Raw genomic sequence first — 19491 nt, 5'->3', positions numbered from 1 at the left:
GAAGCAGACTTTCTCAGTCGCCAGGGCATGGACGCAGGGGAATGGTCCCTTCACCCGGACGTGTTTCAGGAGATCTGTTGCCGCTGGGGGATGCCGGACGTCGACCTAATGGCGTCCCGGCACAACAACAAGGTCCCGGCATTCATGGCACGGTCTCAAGATCACAGAGCTCTGGCGGCAGATGCATTAGTTCAGGATTGGTCGCAGTTTCAACTGCCTTATGTGTTTCCTCCTCTGGCACTGTTACCCAGAGTGTTACGCAAGATCAGGTCCGAATGCCGCCGCGCCATCCTCGTCGCTCCAGACTGGCCGAGGAGGTCGTGGTACCCGGATCTGTGGCATCTCACAGTGGGCCAACCGTGGGCACTACCAGACCGACCAGACTTGCTGTCTCAAGGGCCGTTTTTCCATCTGAATTCTGCGGCCCTCAACCTGACTGTGTGGCCATTGAGTCCTGGATCCTAGCGTCTTCAGGGTTATCTCAAGAGGTCATTGCCACTATGAGACAGGCCAGGAAACCAACGTCCGCCAAGATCTACCACAGGACGTGGAGGATATTCTTATCCTGGTGCTCTGATCAGGGTTTTACTCCCTGGCCATTTGCCTTGCCCACTTTTCTTTCCTTCCTTCAATCCGGATTGGAAAAGGGTTTGTCGCTCTGCTCCCTTAAGGGACAAGTCTCAGCGCTCTCTGTGTTTTTTCAGAAGCGCCTAGCCAGACTTCCACAGGTACGCACGTTCCTGCAGGGGGTTTGTCACATAGTCCCTCCTTACAAGCGTCCGTTAGAACCCTGGGATCTGAACAGGGTGCTGATGGCTCTTCAGAAACCACCTTTCGAGCCAATGAAGGATATTTCTCTTTCACGCCTTTCGCAGAAAGTGGTCTTCCTAGTAGCAGTCACATCACTTCGGAGAGTGTCTGAGCTAGCAGCGCTGTCATGCAAAGCTCCTTTCCTGGTGTTTCACCAGGACAAGGTGGTTCTGCGTCCGGTTCTGGAATTTCTCCCTAAGGTGGTATCCCCCTTTCATCTCAATCAGGATATCTCTTTACCTTCTTTTTGTCCTCATCCAGTTCACCAATGTGAAAAGGATTTGCACTTGTTAGATCTGGTGAGAGCACTCAGACTCTACATTTCTCGTACGGCGCCTCTGCGCCGCTCGGATGCACTCTTTGTCCTTGTCGCTGGCCAGCGTAAAGGGTCACAGGCTTCCAAATCAACCCTGGCTCGGTGGATCAAGGAACCAATTCTCGAAGCCTACCGTTCTTCTGGGCTTCCGGTTCCCTCAGGGCTGAAGGCCCATTCTACCAGCGCCGTGGGTGCGTCCTGGGCTTTGCGGCACCAGGCTACGGCTTAGCAGGTGTGTCAGGCGGCTACCTGGTCGAGCCTGCACACTTTCACGAAACACTATCAGGTGCATACCTTTGCTTCGGGAGATGCCAGCCTAGGTAGGCGAGTCCTTCAGGCGGCGGTTGCCCACCTGTAGGAAGGGGCCGTTTTACGGCTCTATTACGAGGTATTATTTTACCCACCCAGGGACTGCTTTTGGACGTCCCAATTGTCTGGGTCTCCCAATGGAGCGACAAAGAAGGGAATTTTGTTTACTTACCGTAAATTCCTTTTCTTCTAGCTCCTATTGGGAGACCCAGCACCCGCCCCTGTTCCCTTCGGGCTGTTGTTCTTTGTGTACACATGTTGTTCATGTTGAATGGTTTTCAGTTTTCCGAACTTCCTTCGGATTGAATTTACTTTAGACCAATTTATAGTTTCCTCCTTCCTGCTTTTGCACCAAAACTGAGGAGCCCGTGATGCACGGGGGGGTGTATAGGCAGAAGGGGAGGGGCTTTACACTTTTAAGTGTAATACTTTGTGTGGCCTCCGGAGGCAGAAGGTATACACCCAATTAAAAACAATTGTCTGGGTCTCCCAATTGGAGCTAGAAGAAAAGGAATTTACGGTAAGTAAACAAAATTCCCTTTTTCATTTTATAAGATGCACCCCAAATCTAGGGGGAGGGGGGGGGGGTCCGTCTTATGATCTGTGCCTCTCCTGAGGATTGGCTGGAGCGGGGTCACAGGAGGCAGGGGCGGTGCAGTGGGTGTCACATATCCTCACTGTGAGACAAGAGGAACATCCAGAAACTGCTGGCGGTGTGGACTTCCAAAAAATGGCCCCCTGAGTCGGCACCTGCGCAGGTTGAGCTATCGGCTCAATGACAATCCGAGATCTCATCTGCGCATGCGCCACCTCCGCTGCTGGGGGATCAATGTGCTGACTCCAAGAGTCATTATTTGAAGCCTGCACGGCCGACATTTCAGGATGGCGACCCCTGCCTCAGCCCATGGCACATCCCGCAGCATCACCCCTGCCTCCCATAAGCCTTCTCCAGCACCCCTCCCCCCTGGTAAGCTACATTTGGTTTATAAGACGCACCTCTCGTTTTCCTCCCAAATTTTGGAGAGGAAAAGTGCGTCTTATAATCCGAAAAATACTGTACTTACCTGCCAAAACCTCTCCCTCTGAATTCCAGCCTGCACCCTGGTTCGGTACATGACTGTAAAGGCTTTCCCCAGTTTTAATAAGGCTGAACTGCCTAACTGCAAACTTTTATTGTGCTGCAGATCAAGTGACTGACGGTGAGAATGTGCCTCCAGCATCAGATCAGAATACAGAGGGTTCTACCCTCGGCGACACAACAGCACAAGCGGGTAATAATGGGAAGGGTCTGCATTTTTCTGCATAATACAGATAGTGTAGCTATTCACATAAAGAATTGTCACTGTATGTATTTTAGGTTATTCATTCTGTACTGATCCCTGGTCCCATCCTGTTATACTGCAGAGCTGCACTCACTATTCTGCTGGTGGAGTCACTGTGTACATGCATTACTTATCCTGTATCAAGTAAAATATATCTTTGTACCGAGTTAGCCAGTAGAGATAAAAAAATTGTTTAAAAGAACAGAGTCCTCAGTGGTTGATACCTTTTTAATGGCTAACTGAAAAGATGGTAATAATTGCAAGCTTTCAAGACTACTCAGGTCTCTCCATCAGGCATGGTATAACACAAAATCTGAAGAGTCACATATTTATACACAACAGGACTTAGAATAGTGTAGTAATAGTAGTGCAGTATTTTTTTTTTTTTTTTTTCTGCACTATTCTAAGTCCTGTTGTGTATAAATGTGTCGCTTCAGATTTTGTGTTATACCATGCCTGATGAAGAGACCTGAGTAGTCTCGAAAGCTTGCAATTATTACCATCTTTTCAGTTAGCCATTAAAAGGTTTCAACCACTGAGGACTCTGTTCTTTTAAACAAATTTTTTTTTATCCTGTATCAGAACTCCAGAGCTGCACTCGCTATTCTGCTGCAGATTTTATTCTTACAGTAGTTGGTGTCCATATGAAGGGCAGCACGGTGGCTCAGTGGTTAGCACTGCAGTCTTGCAGCGCTGGGGTCCTGGGTTCAAGTCCCACCAAGGAAACCATCTGCAAGGAGTTTGTATGTTCTCCCCGTGTTTACGTGGGTTTCCTCCCACACTCCAAAGACATACTGATAGGGAATTTAGATTGACAATACTGTCCCCATTGGGGCTCACAATTTATGTAAAGCGCTGTGGAATTAATAGCGCTATATAAGTGAATAAATATATAGAAATATATGAATGAATAGTTGGCCAATGCAGGATCTGCTGCTTATTGCAGTTTTGTCTTCTATTTAATGGGATACCCAAAATTTGGGGACTCTTCAATAGGTGATATGGGGATAAGGTACCATATGAGGGGTTGCTTTGCGATTTTTGGTTACTGTAGATGGCCTTCGAGATCACAGGTGAAGTTAGATAGTCCCTACTAAGAGATCGCTGCAGGGCGGCATACAATTACCCTTAAGGCATATTGAAGTGTTTGCCAGCCAGATTCTTATTCCATTTGTACTTAATGTGCCATTATCATTTTTTTTTTTTTTTTTTTTTGTAGGTGGGAGTGCAGTCAGGAGCAGTTATCCAAGAGCCAAAATACAGCAGGCGACTCCACAAACCCAGACCAGAAGGTAATGACTGGAGAAATGTCCAGTGTGCTTTTGTTTGCTCGATTGGCACAGTGACATGTCATGTACAAGATAATTCCACTGTAAATGGGTCGTCAACTAAAACATTGTTGATTTATCCTCAAACGGCATCTGCCATCAGATTTCTCACCTAATCTGAGAGCAGCATAATGTAAAGACAGATCCGGATTCCAGCGATGTGTCACTTACCTATCTTGTTGCTATGGTTTATCAGCAGGAAATTATCACTAGAGGACTAGTAAACTTGCTTCCATGCAGTTCTCCTTATTCCTGAGCTCTGTATAGCCCCACTCCATCACTTATTGACAGCTTTCTGTGTACACTTCATAGGCAGAAAGCTGCCAATCAGTGGTGTGGGCGGGTTATACAGACTTCAGCATTCAAAGAACTGGTAAATCTGCAGTAGCTACAACAAATTAATTTTCTCAAAACTGCAGCAAGCATCCAAGTGAGTGACCTATCACTGGAATCAGGGTCTCTACATTATGGTGGTGACATTCCTTTTCAGGCCCCCCATTCACATCAGGCGATCGTCGCCTGATATTGGCTGGTTCGGCTAACAGTCCCTGTATTGGGGCCCCTAAATTTTTCTCGCCGCTATGATAGAGGTGAGGGTTTGATGTGGATAAAACTGGCAGGTTACAGGTGAGTGTCATGTGCGGCTTGTATTGAGGTCTATGGCAATTGTTTCCGACAAGCACCAGAAACTCCAACACATTTGGAAACCTTTGCAAGTCTCAGTCGCAACACCACAGAAAATACTAAAGGCCAATGCTGCACTATCACGTGACACATGACGCCGTGTATCTATAGCCTATAAGATAGCTGCTGCTACCAGAGATGTCTGGCAGCGGCTCTTGTAGAGAACAGTCAGGCGAGAGAGTTCAGTTGTACCTTTTTGTTTGTTATCCTATAAGTGGTTAATATCTGCACCCTGCAATGCCCAGCACCCCCACCAGTAGGCTGTGACCAGCTTTCGGCAGTGGCTTGGTGCAAGAAGTGTATAGAGCCATAACCGCACAGCTCTGTACATTGGCGAATGACCGCTCCCACCATGCAGAGCCGTACAATTTCCGGACACCTGCAGGGTTCTGGTCTCAAATGTGGGAATTTCCAGTCTTTAAACGAATAAAACTGAATATATACAAATCAATTATACTGATTGGGTCAGCAAATTTTTGCCTTTTAATCTGAGAGCAGCATGATGTAGAGGCTGCAATTCCAGGGTTGTCACTTCCTAGTCTGCTTTATGCAGTTTCCAAAAAATCAGTGATTTATTAGCAGACGATTATCACTAGTGGACTAGTTGTATCGTGCCATGTAGTCTTCCTATGTCTAACCCCGGCCCCAACACTGACTGTGCATAGGCAGAAAGCTGCTAATGTGCACAGAAATCTGCTAATCCATGTAGAGTGGGGTTACACAGGGCTCAGGATTCGGAGAACTGGTAGATCTGCCGCAGAGAAGTGATTTCTTTACAGCAAGCAGCCCAGTAATTGACAGACCGCTAGAATTGGGGGTTTCTGTCCCTAAATCATGCTGATCTCAGGTTACATAGTGAAAAGCTGCGATGTTTTAATTTAACCTCTTCATGATATGCGGGAAGTGCATTCCTGCAAACTGCTGTACATGTATGGTGCTGCACAGTCCTGATATAGAACACACTAGGCACTAGGTTTCTATATGACAAGGACACTATTTGAAGGAATCCAAACACTGTTGCAGTATGATAGCACAGTTTCCTCCCTGAGACAATCCCAAGTTTGTCTATATAAAATTCTGCCAGTAGTTGACCACTACAGCAGAAAACCTGCTGAGGCGTACACCCCCAAAGGGCCATCTGTATAGATGGAGCTAATTTCAAAGGGAGGCTAACATTCCAACAATACTGGCCGATTAAAACGGAAGGTACTGAAATAAACTATACAAGAGAACCACATGGTACAACCTCAGATTTGGGGTTTATGAAGGGAATGGGACCTGGATTGCGCCCTACCCCCTCCACCTGAATGTCTGCTTCTCCAGACGGTAAGTGAGAAATGGTGTGGGATTTGGTGCACCTACTGCTGAATCAAGGTTATCCCCTCTACATGGAGAACTTCTACTCCACACTCATTAGGACCTACTGCCAGAGGTACAGTTGTATGTGGCCTCTAAGCCACAAAGTGGGTAACTGCTCAGTAAGCATGAGCCCAGTGTAGCAACAACATGTTGGTGGTCAAGTATAAGGATGTCCTTATCTTGACCACCATACACTCTGACCACAGCTTCCCTAACTGTCAAAGGTACCACAACAGAAGTCCCAAAGCCAGATATGTCTATGGGGGAGGGAGGGGTGTATATGTCTCAGATAAGGTAATGAAATCATACAGTGCCATGCGAAAAGCAAAAGTATGGTACAAAAAGCTGTGCACATTGTACAGAAGGCAGGGTACATTGCTTTTGTGCTGCTTCGATGTGCAAGGCACTACAGGAGCTAGTTATGAGGGCCCTACTGTTTGGCAGTCAGGAAGGTGAGTGTCCCAGTACTTCTCATGGTGCCCATATTGTACCAGGGTACCATTTTCCTGGTGACATTCCTGAAACTTCATGGAAGGAAGAACACAGAAAAGGTGCTTTAATGGTGTGCTCACGTTAGTGTATGTATGTGTGTATATAGCTACATCTCTCCCAGACTGTCAGTCTGAAAAGTTGGCGGGTGTCACATGAGTGTAAATTTTATTTATTTTTTGCCAAGGGAGAAAAAAAAACCCTGCACACTCATGACATACTGATGCTAGGCGAAAAATATATATTCCAGTGTGAGCACACCCTACATCTAAAGCCTCAGCCCCTGGTCGTATACTCACATTTTGGTGTCTTCCCTTTTTTTTTTTTTTTTTTTTTGTCACTCCAGTCCCACTGTTACTTGCCTGAAGTTAAATATTACATCTTAAGCTATCAATGTATCTGAGAGCCAGAACAAGGCTCTCATATATTTGGATTGAGATGTGACATCCATCTTCTCCATGAAATACGAGCTGCCAACAGCTAGCAATCTGGAGAAGACCGACTGATGAAAGATGAATACACCTGCGGGTGAGTATTAGACCAGGGGCTGGGAGTTAGACTTAAAGCACCACTCCAGTGGTAAACAAAACTCTACTCGAGTGGTGCTTTCAAAGTGTACCACATGTCAGTGAATTGATAACATTTGCTTTCATCCTGTTAACGCCCTTTTATTGTCTGATATATTCCTCACAACTTACACATACCACCACCTTATAAATTAATACACCAAGAAAATCAATTTATAATTATGACCCTAGATAAATTCCTTGAAGGGTGTAGCTTCCAAAATGGGGTCACTTGTGGGGGAGCTCTAATATTTAGGCACACAAGGAGCTCTGCAAATGCGACACAGCTTCCGCTAATCCATTGCATCAAAGTCTGCTTTCCAAAACGGCGCTCCGTGTTTCGGAGCTTGACAGTGCGTCCAAACAGTAGTTTCCCTCCCCATGTAGCGTACCTGTATTCAGGAGAAATTGCACACTAAACTTTGGGGGGCCATTTTCACATGCTACCCTTGTAAAGATGAGAAATCGGGGGCTAAAGCACTTTTTTACAACTCCGATATATAAGGCTGTGAAGCATCTGTGGTTCAAGGTGTTCACCAAATATCTAAATAAATTCCTTGAGGGGGTGTAGATTCCAAATTGGGGTGCTTGTGAGGGGTTTCCGCTTTTTAGGCATATCTGCAGCTCTGCAAACACAACATGAAATGTGCGGTCTGTTCCAGCCAATTTTGCACTCCAAAGGTTACAAGGGAACCTGCCAGCAGATTTGTCCCTTATGAGCTGCGCCCATCACCACTAACCCCTTAGTTACAGCATTCTAGAATACCATATACAAGTGCCCAGGCCGATCTGTGTAACTTGCCTGTGGGGTGGCTGGGTCTGATGGGTGTTGCTAGTCTCGGTCCCGCGCCTCTCATCTTCCTTCCATCGCTGTCCTCCTTCCCTGCGCCATGTGGATGACATGTCCTACAACATCCAAACACCTTCATTGCGCCCCTGCTGAGGGCAGATCAAAGTATTATAGTGCACATGCGGCCTTTGCCCTTTCCTCGCGCCTGCACTTTACAGTACTTTGCGCTGCCCTCAGCAGGGCAGATCAAAGTGCACATGTGCAGAAGCACAATGGCGGCTTCAGTGTGGATAACGTAGGATGCGTCATCCACCTGGAGCAGGGAAGAAGGACGGCAATGGAAGATGGGCGTCGCTGGTCTTGGTCCGGCTCCTCCTATGGAACCTGACCACCCTGCAGGGTGTGTATAATAATGTTTTTTACATTCTACAGATCGGCCTGGGCACTTATATACAGCATTCTAAAATACTCTGGTTTCCTCCCACACTCCAAACACATACTGATAGGGTCCCAGTGGGGACAGTGTCATTATATGTAAAGCGCTGTGGAATTAATAGCGCTATATAAATGAATAAATATTATACTGTACATAAGGGCTCACTGGTGCTGACCGCAACTTATAAGGGAAAAAGCTGTTGATAGATCAACCTTAAATGGCGCTCCTTCCCTTCCGAGCCCTGCCGTGCTCCCAAACACACATGTCGGTGTATGCAGGAGAAATTGCATAACAAATGGTACGGTGAATTTTTCTCCTTTTTTACTCTTGTTAAAAAAAACATTTTATGTCTAAAACATTTTTGTGAGAAAATTTAAAATATATAATATAATATATTATATTCCCCAGGGTTCAGTTGCCACAAATATACCTGTACCTGGGGCAGGGAAGGATCTCCACATCGGGTAATCCCACATACATTTCCACTCCAGGCCTGTAGGGGGAGCTCTACAAGCGGAGTTCAGGTGAGGTCCCCTTTAAAATCCAGGTTTGGAGGCGGAGTCAGAGACAGTTGACAGTTGGAGAAAAGAAGGGAATTTTGTTTACTTACCGTAAATTCCTTTTCTTCTAGCTCTAATTGGGAGACCCAGACAATTGGGTGTATAGGCTATGCCTCCGGAGGCCGCACAAAGTATTACACTAAAAGTGTTAAGCCCCTCCCCTTCTGCCTATACACCCCCCGTGCTCCCACGGGCTCCTCAGTTTTGGTGCAAAAGCAAGAAGGAGGAAAAAGAATTATAAACTGGTTTAAAGTAACTTCAATCCGAAGGAATATCGGAGAACTGAAACCATTCAACATGAACAACATGTGTACACAAAAAAACAGGGGCGGGTGCTGGGTCTCCCAATTAGAGCTAGAAGAAAAGGAATTTACGGTAAGTAAACAAAATTCCCTTCTTCTTTGTCGCTCTATTGGGAGACCCAGACAATTGGGACGTCCAAAAGCAGTCCCTGGGTGGGTAAAATAATACCTCGTAAGAGAGCCGAAAAACGGCCTCTTCCTACAGGTGGGCAACTGCCGCCTGAAGGACTCGTCTACCTAGGCTGGCATCCGCCGAAGCATAGGTGTGCACCTGATAGTGTTTCGTGAAAGTGTGCAGGCTCGACCAGGTAGCCGCCTGACACACCTGCTGAGCCGTAGCCTGTTGCCTCAAAGCCCAGGACGCGCCCACGGCTCTGGTAGAATGGGCCTTCAGCCCTGAGGGAACCGGAAGCCCAGCCGAACGGTAAGCTTCGATAATTGGCTCCTTTATCCACCGAGCCAGGGTTGATTTGGAAGCCTGTGACCCTTTACGCTGGCCAGCGACAAAGACAAAGAGTGCATCCGAGCGGCGCAGGGGCGCCGTACGAGAAATGTAGAGTCTGAGTGCTCTCACCAGATCTAACAAGTGCAAATCCTTTTCACATTGGTGAACTGGATGAGGACAAAAAGAAGGTAAGGAGATGTCCTGATTGAGATGAAAGGGGGATACCACCTTAGGGAGAAATTCCGGAACCGGACGCAGAACCACCTTGTCCTGGTGAAACACCAGGAAGGGAGCTTTGCATGACAGTGCAGCTAGCTCAGACACTCTGCGAAGTGAAGTGACTGCTACTAGAAAAACCACTTTCTGCGAAAGGCGTGAGAGAAATATCCCTCATTGGCTCGAATGGTGGTTTCTGAAGAACCATCAGCACCCTGTTCAGATCCCAGGGTTCTAACGGCCGCTTGTAAGGAGGGATGATGTGACAAACCCCCTGCAGGAACGTGCGTACCTGTGGAAGTCTGGCTAGGCGCTTCTGGAAAAACACAGAGAGCGCTGAGACTTGTCCCTTAAGGGAGCCGAGCGACAAACCCTTTTCCAGTCCAGATTGAAGGAAGGACAGAAAAGTGGGCAAGGCAAAAGGCCAGGGAGAAATACCCTGAGCAGAGCACCACGACAGGAAAATTTTCCACGTCCTGTGGTAGATCTTGGCGGACGTTGGTTTCCTAGCTTGTCTCATAGTGGCAATGACGTCTTGAGATAACCCTGAGGACGCTAGGATCCAGGACTCAATGGCCACACAGTCAGGTTGAGGGCCGCAGAATTCAGATGGAAAACGGCCCTTGAGATAGCAAGTCTGGTCGGTCTGGTAGTGCCCACGGTTGGCCGACCGTGAGATGCCACAGATCCGGGTACCACGACCGCCTCGGCCAGTCTGGAGCGACGAGGATGATGCGGCGGCAGTCGGCCCTGATCTTGCGTAACACTCTGGGCAACAGTGCCAGCGGAGGAAACACATAAGGGAGCTGAAACTGCGACCAATCCTGAACTAAGGCGTCTGCCGCCAGAGCTCTGGGATCTTGAGACCGTGCCATGAACGTCGGTACCTTGTTGTTGTGCCGGGACGCCATGAGGTCGACGTCCGGCACCCCCCAGCGGCAACAGATCTCCTGAAACACGTCTGGGTGAAGGGACCATTCCCCTGCGTCCATGCCCTGGCGACTGAGATAATCTGCTTCCCAGTTTTCCACGCCTGGAATGTGAACTGCAGAGATGGTGGAGGCCGTGGCTTCCACCCACATCAAAATCCGCCGGACTTCCTGGAAGGCTTGCCGACTGCGTGTGCCGCCTTGGTGGTTGATGTATGCCACCGCTGTGGAATTGTCCGACTGAATTCTGATCTGCTTGCCTTCCAGCCACTGCTGGAACGCTTTCAGGGCAAGATACACTGCCCGTATTTCCAGAACATTGATCTGAAGCGAGGACTCTTGCTGGGTCCACGTACCCTGAGCCCTGTGGTGGAGAAAAACCGCTCCCCACCCTGACAGACTCGCGTCCGTCGTGATCACCTCCCAGGATGGGGGTAGGAAGGATTTCCCTTTCGATAATGAAGTGGGAAGAAGCCACCACCGAAGGGAAGCTTTGGTCGCCTGAGAGAGGGAGACGTTCCTGTCGAGGGACGTCGGCTTCCTGTCCCATTTGCGTAGGATGTCCCATTGAAGAGGACGCAGGTGAAACTGCGCGAAAGGAACTGCCTCCATTGCTGCCACCATCTTCCCCAGGAAGTGCATGAGGCGCCTCAAGGTGTGTGACCGACCTTGAAGGAGAGATTGTACCCCTGTCTGTAGTGACCGCTGCTTGACCAGCGGAAGCTTCACTATCGCTGAGAGGGTATGAAACTCCATGCCAAGATATGTCAGCGATTGGGCCGGTGTCAGATTTGACTTTGGAAAATTGATGATCCACCCGAAACTCTGGAGAGTCTCCAGAGTAGCGTCGAGGCTGTGTTGGCATGCCTCTAGAGAGGGTGCCTTGATCAACAGATCGTCCAAGTAAGGGATCACCGAGTGACCCTGAGAGTGGAGGACCGCTACTACAGTAGCCATAACCTTGGTGAAAACCCGTGGGGCTGTTGCCAGGCCGAACGGCAGTGCCACGAACTGCAGGTGTTCGTTTCCTATGGCGAAGCGCAAGAAGCGCTGGTGCTCTGGAGCAATCGGTACGTGGAGATAAGCATCTTTGATATCGATCGATGCAAGGAAATCTCCCTGGGACATTGAGGCGATGACGGAGCGGAGGGATTCCATCCGGAACCGCCTGGTCTTTACGTGTTTGTTGAGAAGTTTCAGGTCCAGGACAGGTCGGAAAGACCCGTCCTTCTTTGGGACCACAAACAAGTTGGAGTAAAAACCGTGGCCCTGTTGCTGAAGAGGAACAGGGACCACCACTCCTTCTGCCTTCAGAGTGCCCAGCGCCTGCAGAAGAGCATCGGCTCGCTCGGGAGGCGGGGATGACCTGAAGAATCGAGTCGGGGGACGAGAGGTGAACTCTATCTTGTAACCGTGAGACAGAATGTCTCTCACCCAACGGTCTTTTACCCGTGGCAGCCAGGTGTCGCAAAAGCGGGAGAGCCTGCCACCGACCGAGGATGCGGAGTGAGGATGCCGAAAGTCATGAGGAAGCCGCTTTGGTAGCGGCACCTCCGGTGGTCTTTTTAGGACGTGACTTAGACCGCCATGCATCAGAGTTCCTTTGATCTTTCTGAGGCCTTTTGGACGAGGAGAATTGGGACCTGCCCGCGCCCCGAAAGGACCGAAACCTCGACTGCCCCTTCCTCTGTTGGGGTATGTTCGGTTTGGGCTGGGGTAAGGATGTATCCTTTACCTTGGATTGTTTGATGATTTCATCCAAACGCTCGCCAAACAATCGGTCGCCAGAAATTGGCAAACTGGTTAAGCGCTTTTTGGAAACAGAATCTGCCTTCCATTCCCGTAGCCACAAGGCCCTGCGGAGTACCACCGAATTGGCGGCTGCAACCGCCGTACGGATCGCAGAGTCCAGGACAGCATTAATAGCGTAAGACGCAAATGCCGAGGTCTGGGTGGTAATGGATGCCACCTGTGGCGCGGACGTGCGTGTGGCTGCGTCGATTTGCGCTTGACCTGCTGAGATAGCTTGTAGCGCCCATACGGCTGCGAATGCTGGGGCAAAAGAAGCGCCGATAGCTTCATAGATGGATTTCAACCAGAGCTCCATCTGCCTGTCAGTGGCATCTTTGAGTGAAGCCCCATCTTCCACTGCAAGTATGGATCTAGCTGCCAGTCTGGAGATTGGAGGATCCACTTTGGGACACTGAGCCCAACTTTTGACCACGTCAGGGGGAAAGGGATAACGTGTATCCTTAAGGCGCTTAGAAAAACGCTTATCTGGACAATCATGGTGATTCTGGACTGCCTCTCTGAAATCAGAGTGGTCCAGAAACATACTCGGTGTACGCTTGGGAAACCTGAAACGGAATTTCTCCTGCTGGGAAGCTGACTCCTCCACCGGAGGAGCTGAGGGAGAAATATCCAACATACGATTGATGGACGCAATAAGGTCGTTCACTATGGCGTCCCCCGTCCGGAGTATCAAGATTGAGAGCGGCCTCAGGATCAGAATCCTGATCAGCTGTCTCCGCATCATCAACCAGAGCTTCCCCCCTCTTAGACCCTGCACAATATGAAGATGTCGAGGGAAAATCTAAGCGAGCTCGCTTAGTCGGTCTGGGGCTGGGGTCTGTGTCAGAACCCTCAGCTTGGGATCCATGAGATACCCCGGGAGGACATTGTTGGTCCAGCTGAGGTGGGCCAGGGGACAAAGATTCAACAGAGTCCCTGTGCTGAGATACCGGCCTGGACTGCAAGGCTTCTAGTATCTTAGCCATAGTCTCAGAGTTTTGCAAACTCCGTCCCTGTCACCTGAACAGTGTTAGCAGGTGGCTCCCCCTGGGCCCCCCTTAGCAGAGGCTCTGGCTGAGCAAGTGCCACAGGGGCCGAACAGTGCACACAATGAGGGTCAGTGGAACCTGTCGGTAGCGGGGTCGTACATGCGGCGCAGGCAACATAATAAGCCTGTGTTTTGGCACCCCTGCCTTTCGTGGGCGCCATGCTATTATCTTCCCTGAGCAACACAATAGGGTATATAGCCAGAAATCAACTGTGCACTATACAGTGTAAAATAAACATATAATGTTACACTACTGCACAATGGGGCTAGCACCACAGGTGCTGCTTACCACCCGCTTAAAGCGGTTGTGAGGCCACCAGAGTCCCTGCCTGGGTCTCCCAGACTTTGTCCCCCTCTGCAGTGTCCGAGGAGCTGACAGGAATGCGTCCTGAGGAGAGGAGGGAGCCGTGGGCGTGATCCAGAAAGAGCGGGAACTGGTGCCTGCACTGTGCACAGTGAGGGGAGTGGAGTATGCAAAGCATGCTCCAGCCCTCAGTGCTGCTCGTTCTGAGCAGCGTCCCGCCCTTCCCCTGCCTGTCAGGGCTGGGGGTGGGAGGAAAGGAACTAGGCCGCAAAAAGCCGGGGACTCTAGTAATAAACGCGGCCGGCGTGGAAGTCCCCGGCGCACTACAAGTCCCAGCCGCGCCGCAGTGATTCCATGGCAGCGGCGGTCAGTGCGGCAGTCCCTATACATAAACACACTCAGCAACGCTGAGTGTGTAATGGCACATAATAACCCGGTCAGCGCCGCGGTCCCCGGTGCACTAGCACACCCAGCAAAGCTGGAGTGTTGCTGTGCGCTGTCCCCACAGGGATACAGAGTACCTCCAAGTAGCAGGGCCATGTCCCTGAACGATACCCGGCTCCTATACAGCAGGCTCCTCAGGAGTTGTGGATGAAGCACGGTCTCAGTGCCTGGAGACCGATAGGATCCCACTTTCACCAGAGCCCTGAGGGGGATGGGGGAAGGAAAACAGCATGTGGGCTCCAGCCTCCGTACCCGCAATGGATACCTCAACCTTACAACACCGCCGACAAGAGTGGGGTGAGAAGGGAGCATGCTGGGGGCCCTATATGGGCCCACTTTTCTTCCATCCGACATGGTCAGCAGCTGCTGCTGACCAATCTGTGGAGCTGTGCGTGCGTGTCTGACCTCCTTCGCACAAAGCAAAAAAACTGAGGAGCCCGTGGGAGCACGGGGGGTGTATAGGCAGAAGGGGAGGGGCTTAACACTTTTGAGTGTAATACTTTGTGCGGCCTCCGGAGGCATAGCCTATACACCCAATTGTCTGGGTCTCCCAATAGAGCGACAAAGAAGGAGACTGTGCGAGCAGAGAGTGATGGAAGACCTCAAAATGGAGAGGGCTGTGCTTAGCCCATACTGTGTGACCGCCTGAGGGATCAAAAGTGAGGCAAAAGAGGAGTGACCGGGGAGGTGGAGCCAGATCGGTTCATCCCCAAGGAACAGCGCTAATTACCAGACACCGGCGTTCGAGTTTGTGAGGGATCTAATCTACCCAGCAATAAAGACCGGGGACCAGGGAGACTCCAGATCTCCTGGCTGCAGCAGCACCTGAAGGCAAGGCCGCTACACAGAGCTTGGGGACCGCAGTGAGTACAGCAGTGCTCCTTAGTGAAGCTCCCGCCGCCTGCCATACAGGTGAAGAGGGAGAAAGGGACAAGGTATAGCTACAGGCAGCCTAGTACGAAGGAGAGACACAGCGCAGCAGGGAGGCCTCACAACTGACCTGGTGCAGAGATCCTGAACTGTTCCCAGATAACCCAAAAACTGTAACATCAGAAACTGAACCCATTTTTAATAACACCTGCAAGTAAAACCTGGTCAGAGTTAATGAATTGGTGTGACGCACTTTATTTCTTCATCTGAGGAGCCATAGGCTGCTGCACTAAAGTGACAGTTGAAAAGGCTGTGAAGAAAAACCGCCATATCTGTGAACTACTAAAACTGCCCTGGGGATCCTGCTTCACCTACGGGAAGCATAAACAACTGGCTGCTTAACAATCACGCCAGAGGTCTGACCTGCAGCCCCAGTAACCATACAGGAACCGTAGGTGGCGTCACGAAATATTTTTTTTTTTATTTTTTTTTTAATTTTTATTATTTACTGACTTTCAGCGACCACCAGGGCCATGGAACCGGGCACTGGCCCCCGTGACATAATCCCATTAACCAACACCCGGAACGGAGTACCCCACGGCCCTGGGGCGGGTCATATATATTTATTTATTTATTTTTTTTTTTCCCAAATTGCTTTAATTCCTGTTACGCACCTGAAAGATTTATAAGCTTCTTGAAAGTGGTTTTGAGCCGTTTGAGAGGTGCAGTTTTTAATAAGGTGTCATTTTTGGGTATTTTATTTCACTTTGTCCTCTTAACGTCATTTCAAATGTGATGTGGTCCCTGGAATAAACTTTTTTTTTTTTTTCTTTTCCTTAAATTAGAAGGGTTAATAATAAAATAAAAAAAAAAATCAGCAAGTTCTAACTTCCTAATCTTGTTGATGTAAAGTAGATCTTTGGCAAATGTGTTTATCAATTGCGTGATAACGATCTGGTTTAGTGCTTTTAAGGGCATAAAACTTCAAAGTTTGAAAAGAGAGAAAAAAAATTCGAATTATTATTATGGTCATCAAAGTTTTGATATTTTCATAAATGCAGATCATATCGACTTACATTTACTGCTAACGTGAAGTACAATGTCATGAAAAGTCTTAATTACTGGGATATGTCAAAAGGTGACACTTGTCAGATTTGAAATAATTTGGCCTGGTCAGAAAGGTGAAAATGGGCTCTGGGGGTGAAGGAGTTAAAAAGCTTCAGCACTGCCCAATCTTTGTTTCAGCACCTCTGCTTGTACTCCGCAAATGTAACACTTCAGTTTATATACAGACCTAACCCTTTCATTGTCAGGTATGTCTAGTGTTCATCTTAGATGTAAATCGTCGCCCCTATTTCATAAGGTTCCTGTTTACTGTAGGGCAAGGGTAAGCTCAGATTGTTAGGTAACTGCAGAACTTTTTATTCTGCTGTACTTTGTGCGATCTGTCTGTAATATCTGTATGACTTATTTATGTGAAAACTCTGGAATGATGCTTGACGTGAAGTTTTTCCTAAGGTCGTCGAAACGCCTATCTGCACAACAGAGGAGCAAGCAAATGGCAAAGATCAGGGCTGAAAGGAAAAAGGTCATCCCTAAACAGGAGGAGCACCCGCCCTATAAACGACAGCGATTGTAAGTGTCTAGCCCCCATCAAAAATTTAGGACCACGTAAAAATTCTCTGCAGGCCTCGAACGTGTGTGATCTTTTTTCCAGGAATACTACCAAATGCAAATCTGCAGACACCACCATCAACAAAGGGTTGTCCACTAGTGCGTCTGAGACATCGTCCAAGCGGGTGCTGCCAATAACCCCCACAGTTCTCAAGTATGTCCATAGCAGTCTCTTGATTGATGGGTCTAAATAGGATGTGAACCAGCTGACCTATGGGGATTAGAAGGGTGGGGTGCCCAATAATGAGCCCTTCAAGACTTTACCTTTTAAATTTGGGCTAGTTATGTTAACCATGTAGTCTGGAGTAGGACGTTGCGACATTTTCAACCTGCGGTCTCATCTTTCTAGGAGGAGGCATCTGCCCTTAAGAGTAAAGAATTCAGAAGAACAAGAACTGGAAAAGGTGCAGAAGCTTCAGCAGGAGCTTGCAGAGCGACTTAAGAAAAATGAGGAGTCCCTGAAGGCTGCGTTGGCAGGAGCAGGTGTGGGACTACTTGATGTAGTACGATGATGCTCCTCTCATCCATGTGTAGCCCACTCTTGGAGCACTGGTAGAGGTAGAAATAATTATTGTATTAAAGTTTGTGACTTGCTCCTATAGGTCAGCCTTTGAAGAAGGCGTCTGTCCAGGCCACCAAGCCTGTAGACATTCACTTCCACACTGATGACCGTATGAAACGACATCAAGAAGAAACAAGTGGGGAGCAGTACAAACAAGTGGACTTCACGTCCGAGCTCCGCAAACACCCCCCTTCTCCAGTAAGTACTCACAGAAAATACTGGGTATGAGATGGTTTTTATGAACACAATAGCATTGGTCCTGGCCTGCATGGGGGGGGAAAAACCAGTGAAAGCAAACTGGCTTTATCAGAGCATTCACATTAAAGGGACTGACTCCTCTGGAGATCCTCACCAAATTCCCTAAATATAGTAATACATTTCTGTAATAACCACTCAATGGGAATCGATGGCTGTCTGCAACTCAGATGCTAGGAAAGCAAAGTGCCTCCTTCTGGGACTTTTCTCTGTGAGGGTTGGCTGCAGGATCGTTAGTAAAAGGGCACTTTTGTTGATGTCTTTCATTTTTTAATGTCCCTAACCTACTGACCCCCACAGATATCTTCTAAAAAAGAAAAACTATCATGAACAAAAACTCCAGATATCCACCATGACTTGGCGTTAACTGGAACAATATCTGTTCTTCTTCTTTTCAGGCCCATATACCAAAAGGTGGTCGCACCATTCCCAAACCTTTCAACCTATCTCAGGGTAACAAAAGGAAACACGAGGAGACCACTTTGGAATATGTTTCTACAGCTGAGCAAGTCTTGGCTTTCTCCAAAAAGACACCTCAACGCTTCCACTTACGCAGCCGGCAGAAGGAGATTGAAGGTGGGTGGACTACCAAATGGGCAAGCTGTTTTGAATAAAAGTTTGTGGCTTCTGTTTGATGGTAATATTGTTACAGGTCCCTCGCCTGTGAAAAATGTGAAATTAAAGCTTACAGATCCGAAGACTCCTTTATTAACGACCAAGCAGCGGCATAGACCAGTTACTTGCAAGAGTTCTGCAGAATTGGAAGCGGAGGAGTTGGCAAAACTGCAGCAGTGAGTAGTCTGGTGGATAACGTGCTTCCCACTTCAACCTCCATATTTTTTTTTTTTTTTACTATTTATAGTCTGCCTTCTCCAATATTTGTATATAGCCATAATAACGCAAGGAGATGGTTAAAGGGTTTGTGTAAATTTTGAAAGTTACTCCAAATCCTATGCATTGGAAATAGCTTCCTGATGGCTAAGGATCTGAATGTTTTTGGGAGTGCTGGGGCTAACAGCAATGTGCTGAATGGAGCAAGCACTGGGAGTCAGACACCCAGTGATCTTTTAATTTATTTCTTATTCCTTATCCTCATGCTGCGTTAACTTTCAAACTTGATACAAACTAAGCGTGTTGAACCATAAATGCAAAATAATACTTATGCACAGGACCTCCCAGCAATGCCAAGAATGAGGCTTTGTAATGTATTAAGGCGCAACTGTAGCGGGGGGTGGTTTTTGTAGCGCTGGAGTGCTGCTTTTAATCTGAGATCCCTGCCCCTAGTAATATAGTTATTCTCCCGTGTCTTCACCTTTGACTGATGCCGCTCCAGTCTCACTGCGTCATGTTGTGACCACAACTTCTGACTGAAGACCGAAGTTACTTCACAAGCTCTCAATGCAAGTCTATAGGAACCAGAACGAACCTCTCATAGATTTGTATTGCATTGTAAGCTCCGGGCTACTCCATGAACCGCTGGGGCAGCTGGCAGGTCACAAACTGCAGAAGACCGACCGGAGCGGCGGGGATAGAATATGAAGTCGCCAGTAGGCGAGTATGAGTAGGGCCAGAACCTATATTTCTTTGTCGCTCCATTGGGAGACCCAGACAATTGGGTGTATAGGCTATGCCTCCGGAGGCCGCACAAAGTATTACACTAAAAGTGTAAAGCCCCTCCCCTT

At 48.4% G+C, this 19491-nt stretch overlaps 1 protein-coding gene across 5 annotated transcripts in view; it reads left to right on the top strand.

Moving 5' to 3' along the window:
• The window catches only part of TPX2 (TPX2 microtubule nucleation factor), an 85143-nt gene that overhangs the window by 52872 nt on the left and 12780 nt on the right, over window positions 1-19491 (top strand). For 4 of the 5 annotated variants that reach the window (XM_075350535.1, XM_075350534.1, XM_075350536.1 and 1 more), the window contains exons 3-10: window positions 2620-2706; window positions 3977-4049; window positions 16837-16953; window positions 17036-17146; window positions 17342-17475; window positions 17595-17752; window positions 18208-18385; window positions 18462-18600. In XM_075350535.1, the coding sequence (XP_075206650.1) occupies window positions 2620-2706; window positions 3977-4049; window positions 16837-16953; window positions 17036-17146; window positions 17342-17475; window positions 17595-17752; window positions 18208-18385; window positions 18462-18600 (997 nt within the window). The remainder of the gene's footprint in view (window positions 1-2619; window positions 2707-3976; window positions 4050-16836; window positions 16954-17035; window positions 17147-17341; window positions 17476-17594; window positions 17753-18207; window positions 18386-18461; window positions 18601-19491) is intronic. The other variant, XM_075350537.1, reaches the window with a different exon arrangement.

This window comes from Anomaloglossus baeobatrachus, chromosome 5 (assembly GCF_048569485.1).
Source record: "Anomaloglossus baeobatrachus isolate aAnoBae1 chromosome 5, aAnoBae1.hap1, whole genome shotgun sequence".
NCBI classification, from domain to species: Eukaryota; Metazoa; Chordata; class Amphibia; order Anura; family Aromobatidae; genus Anomaloglossus; species Anomaloglossus baeobatrachus.
This window is presented reverse-complemented; position numbering and strand designations above follow the sequence as displayed.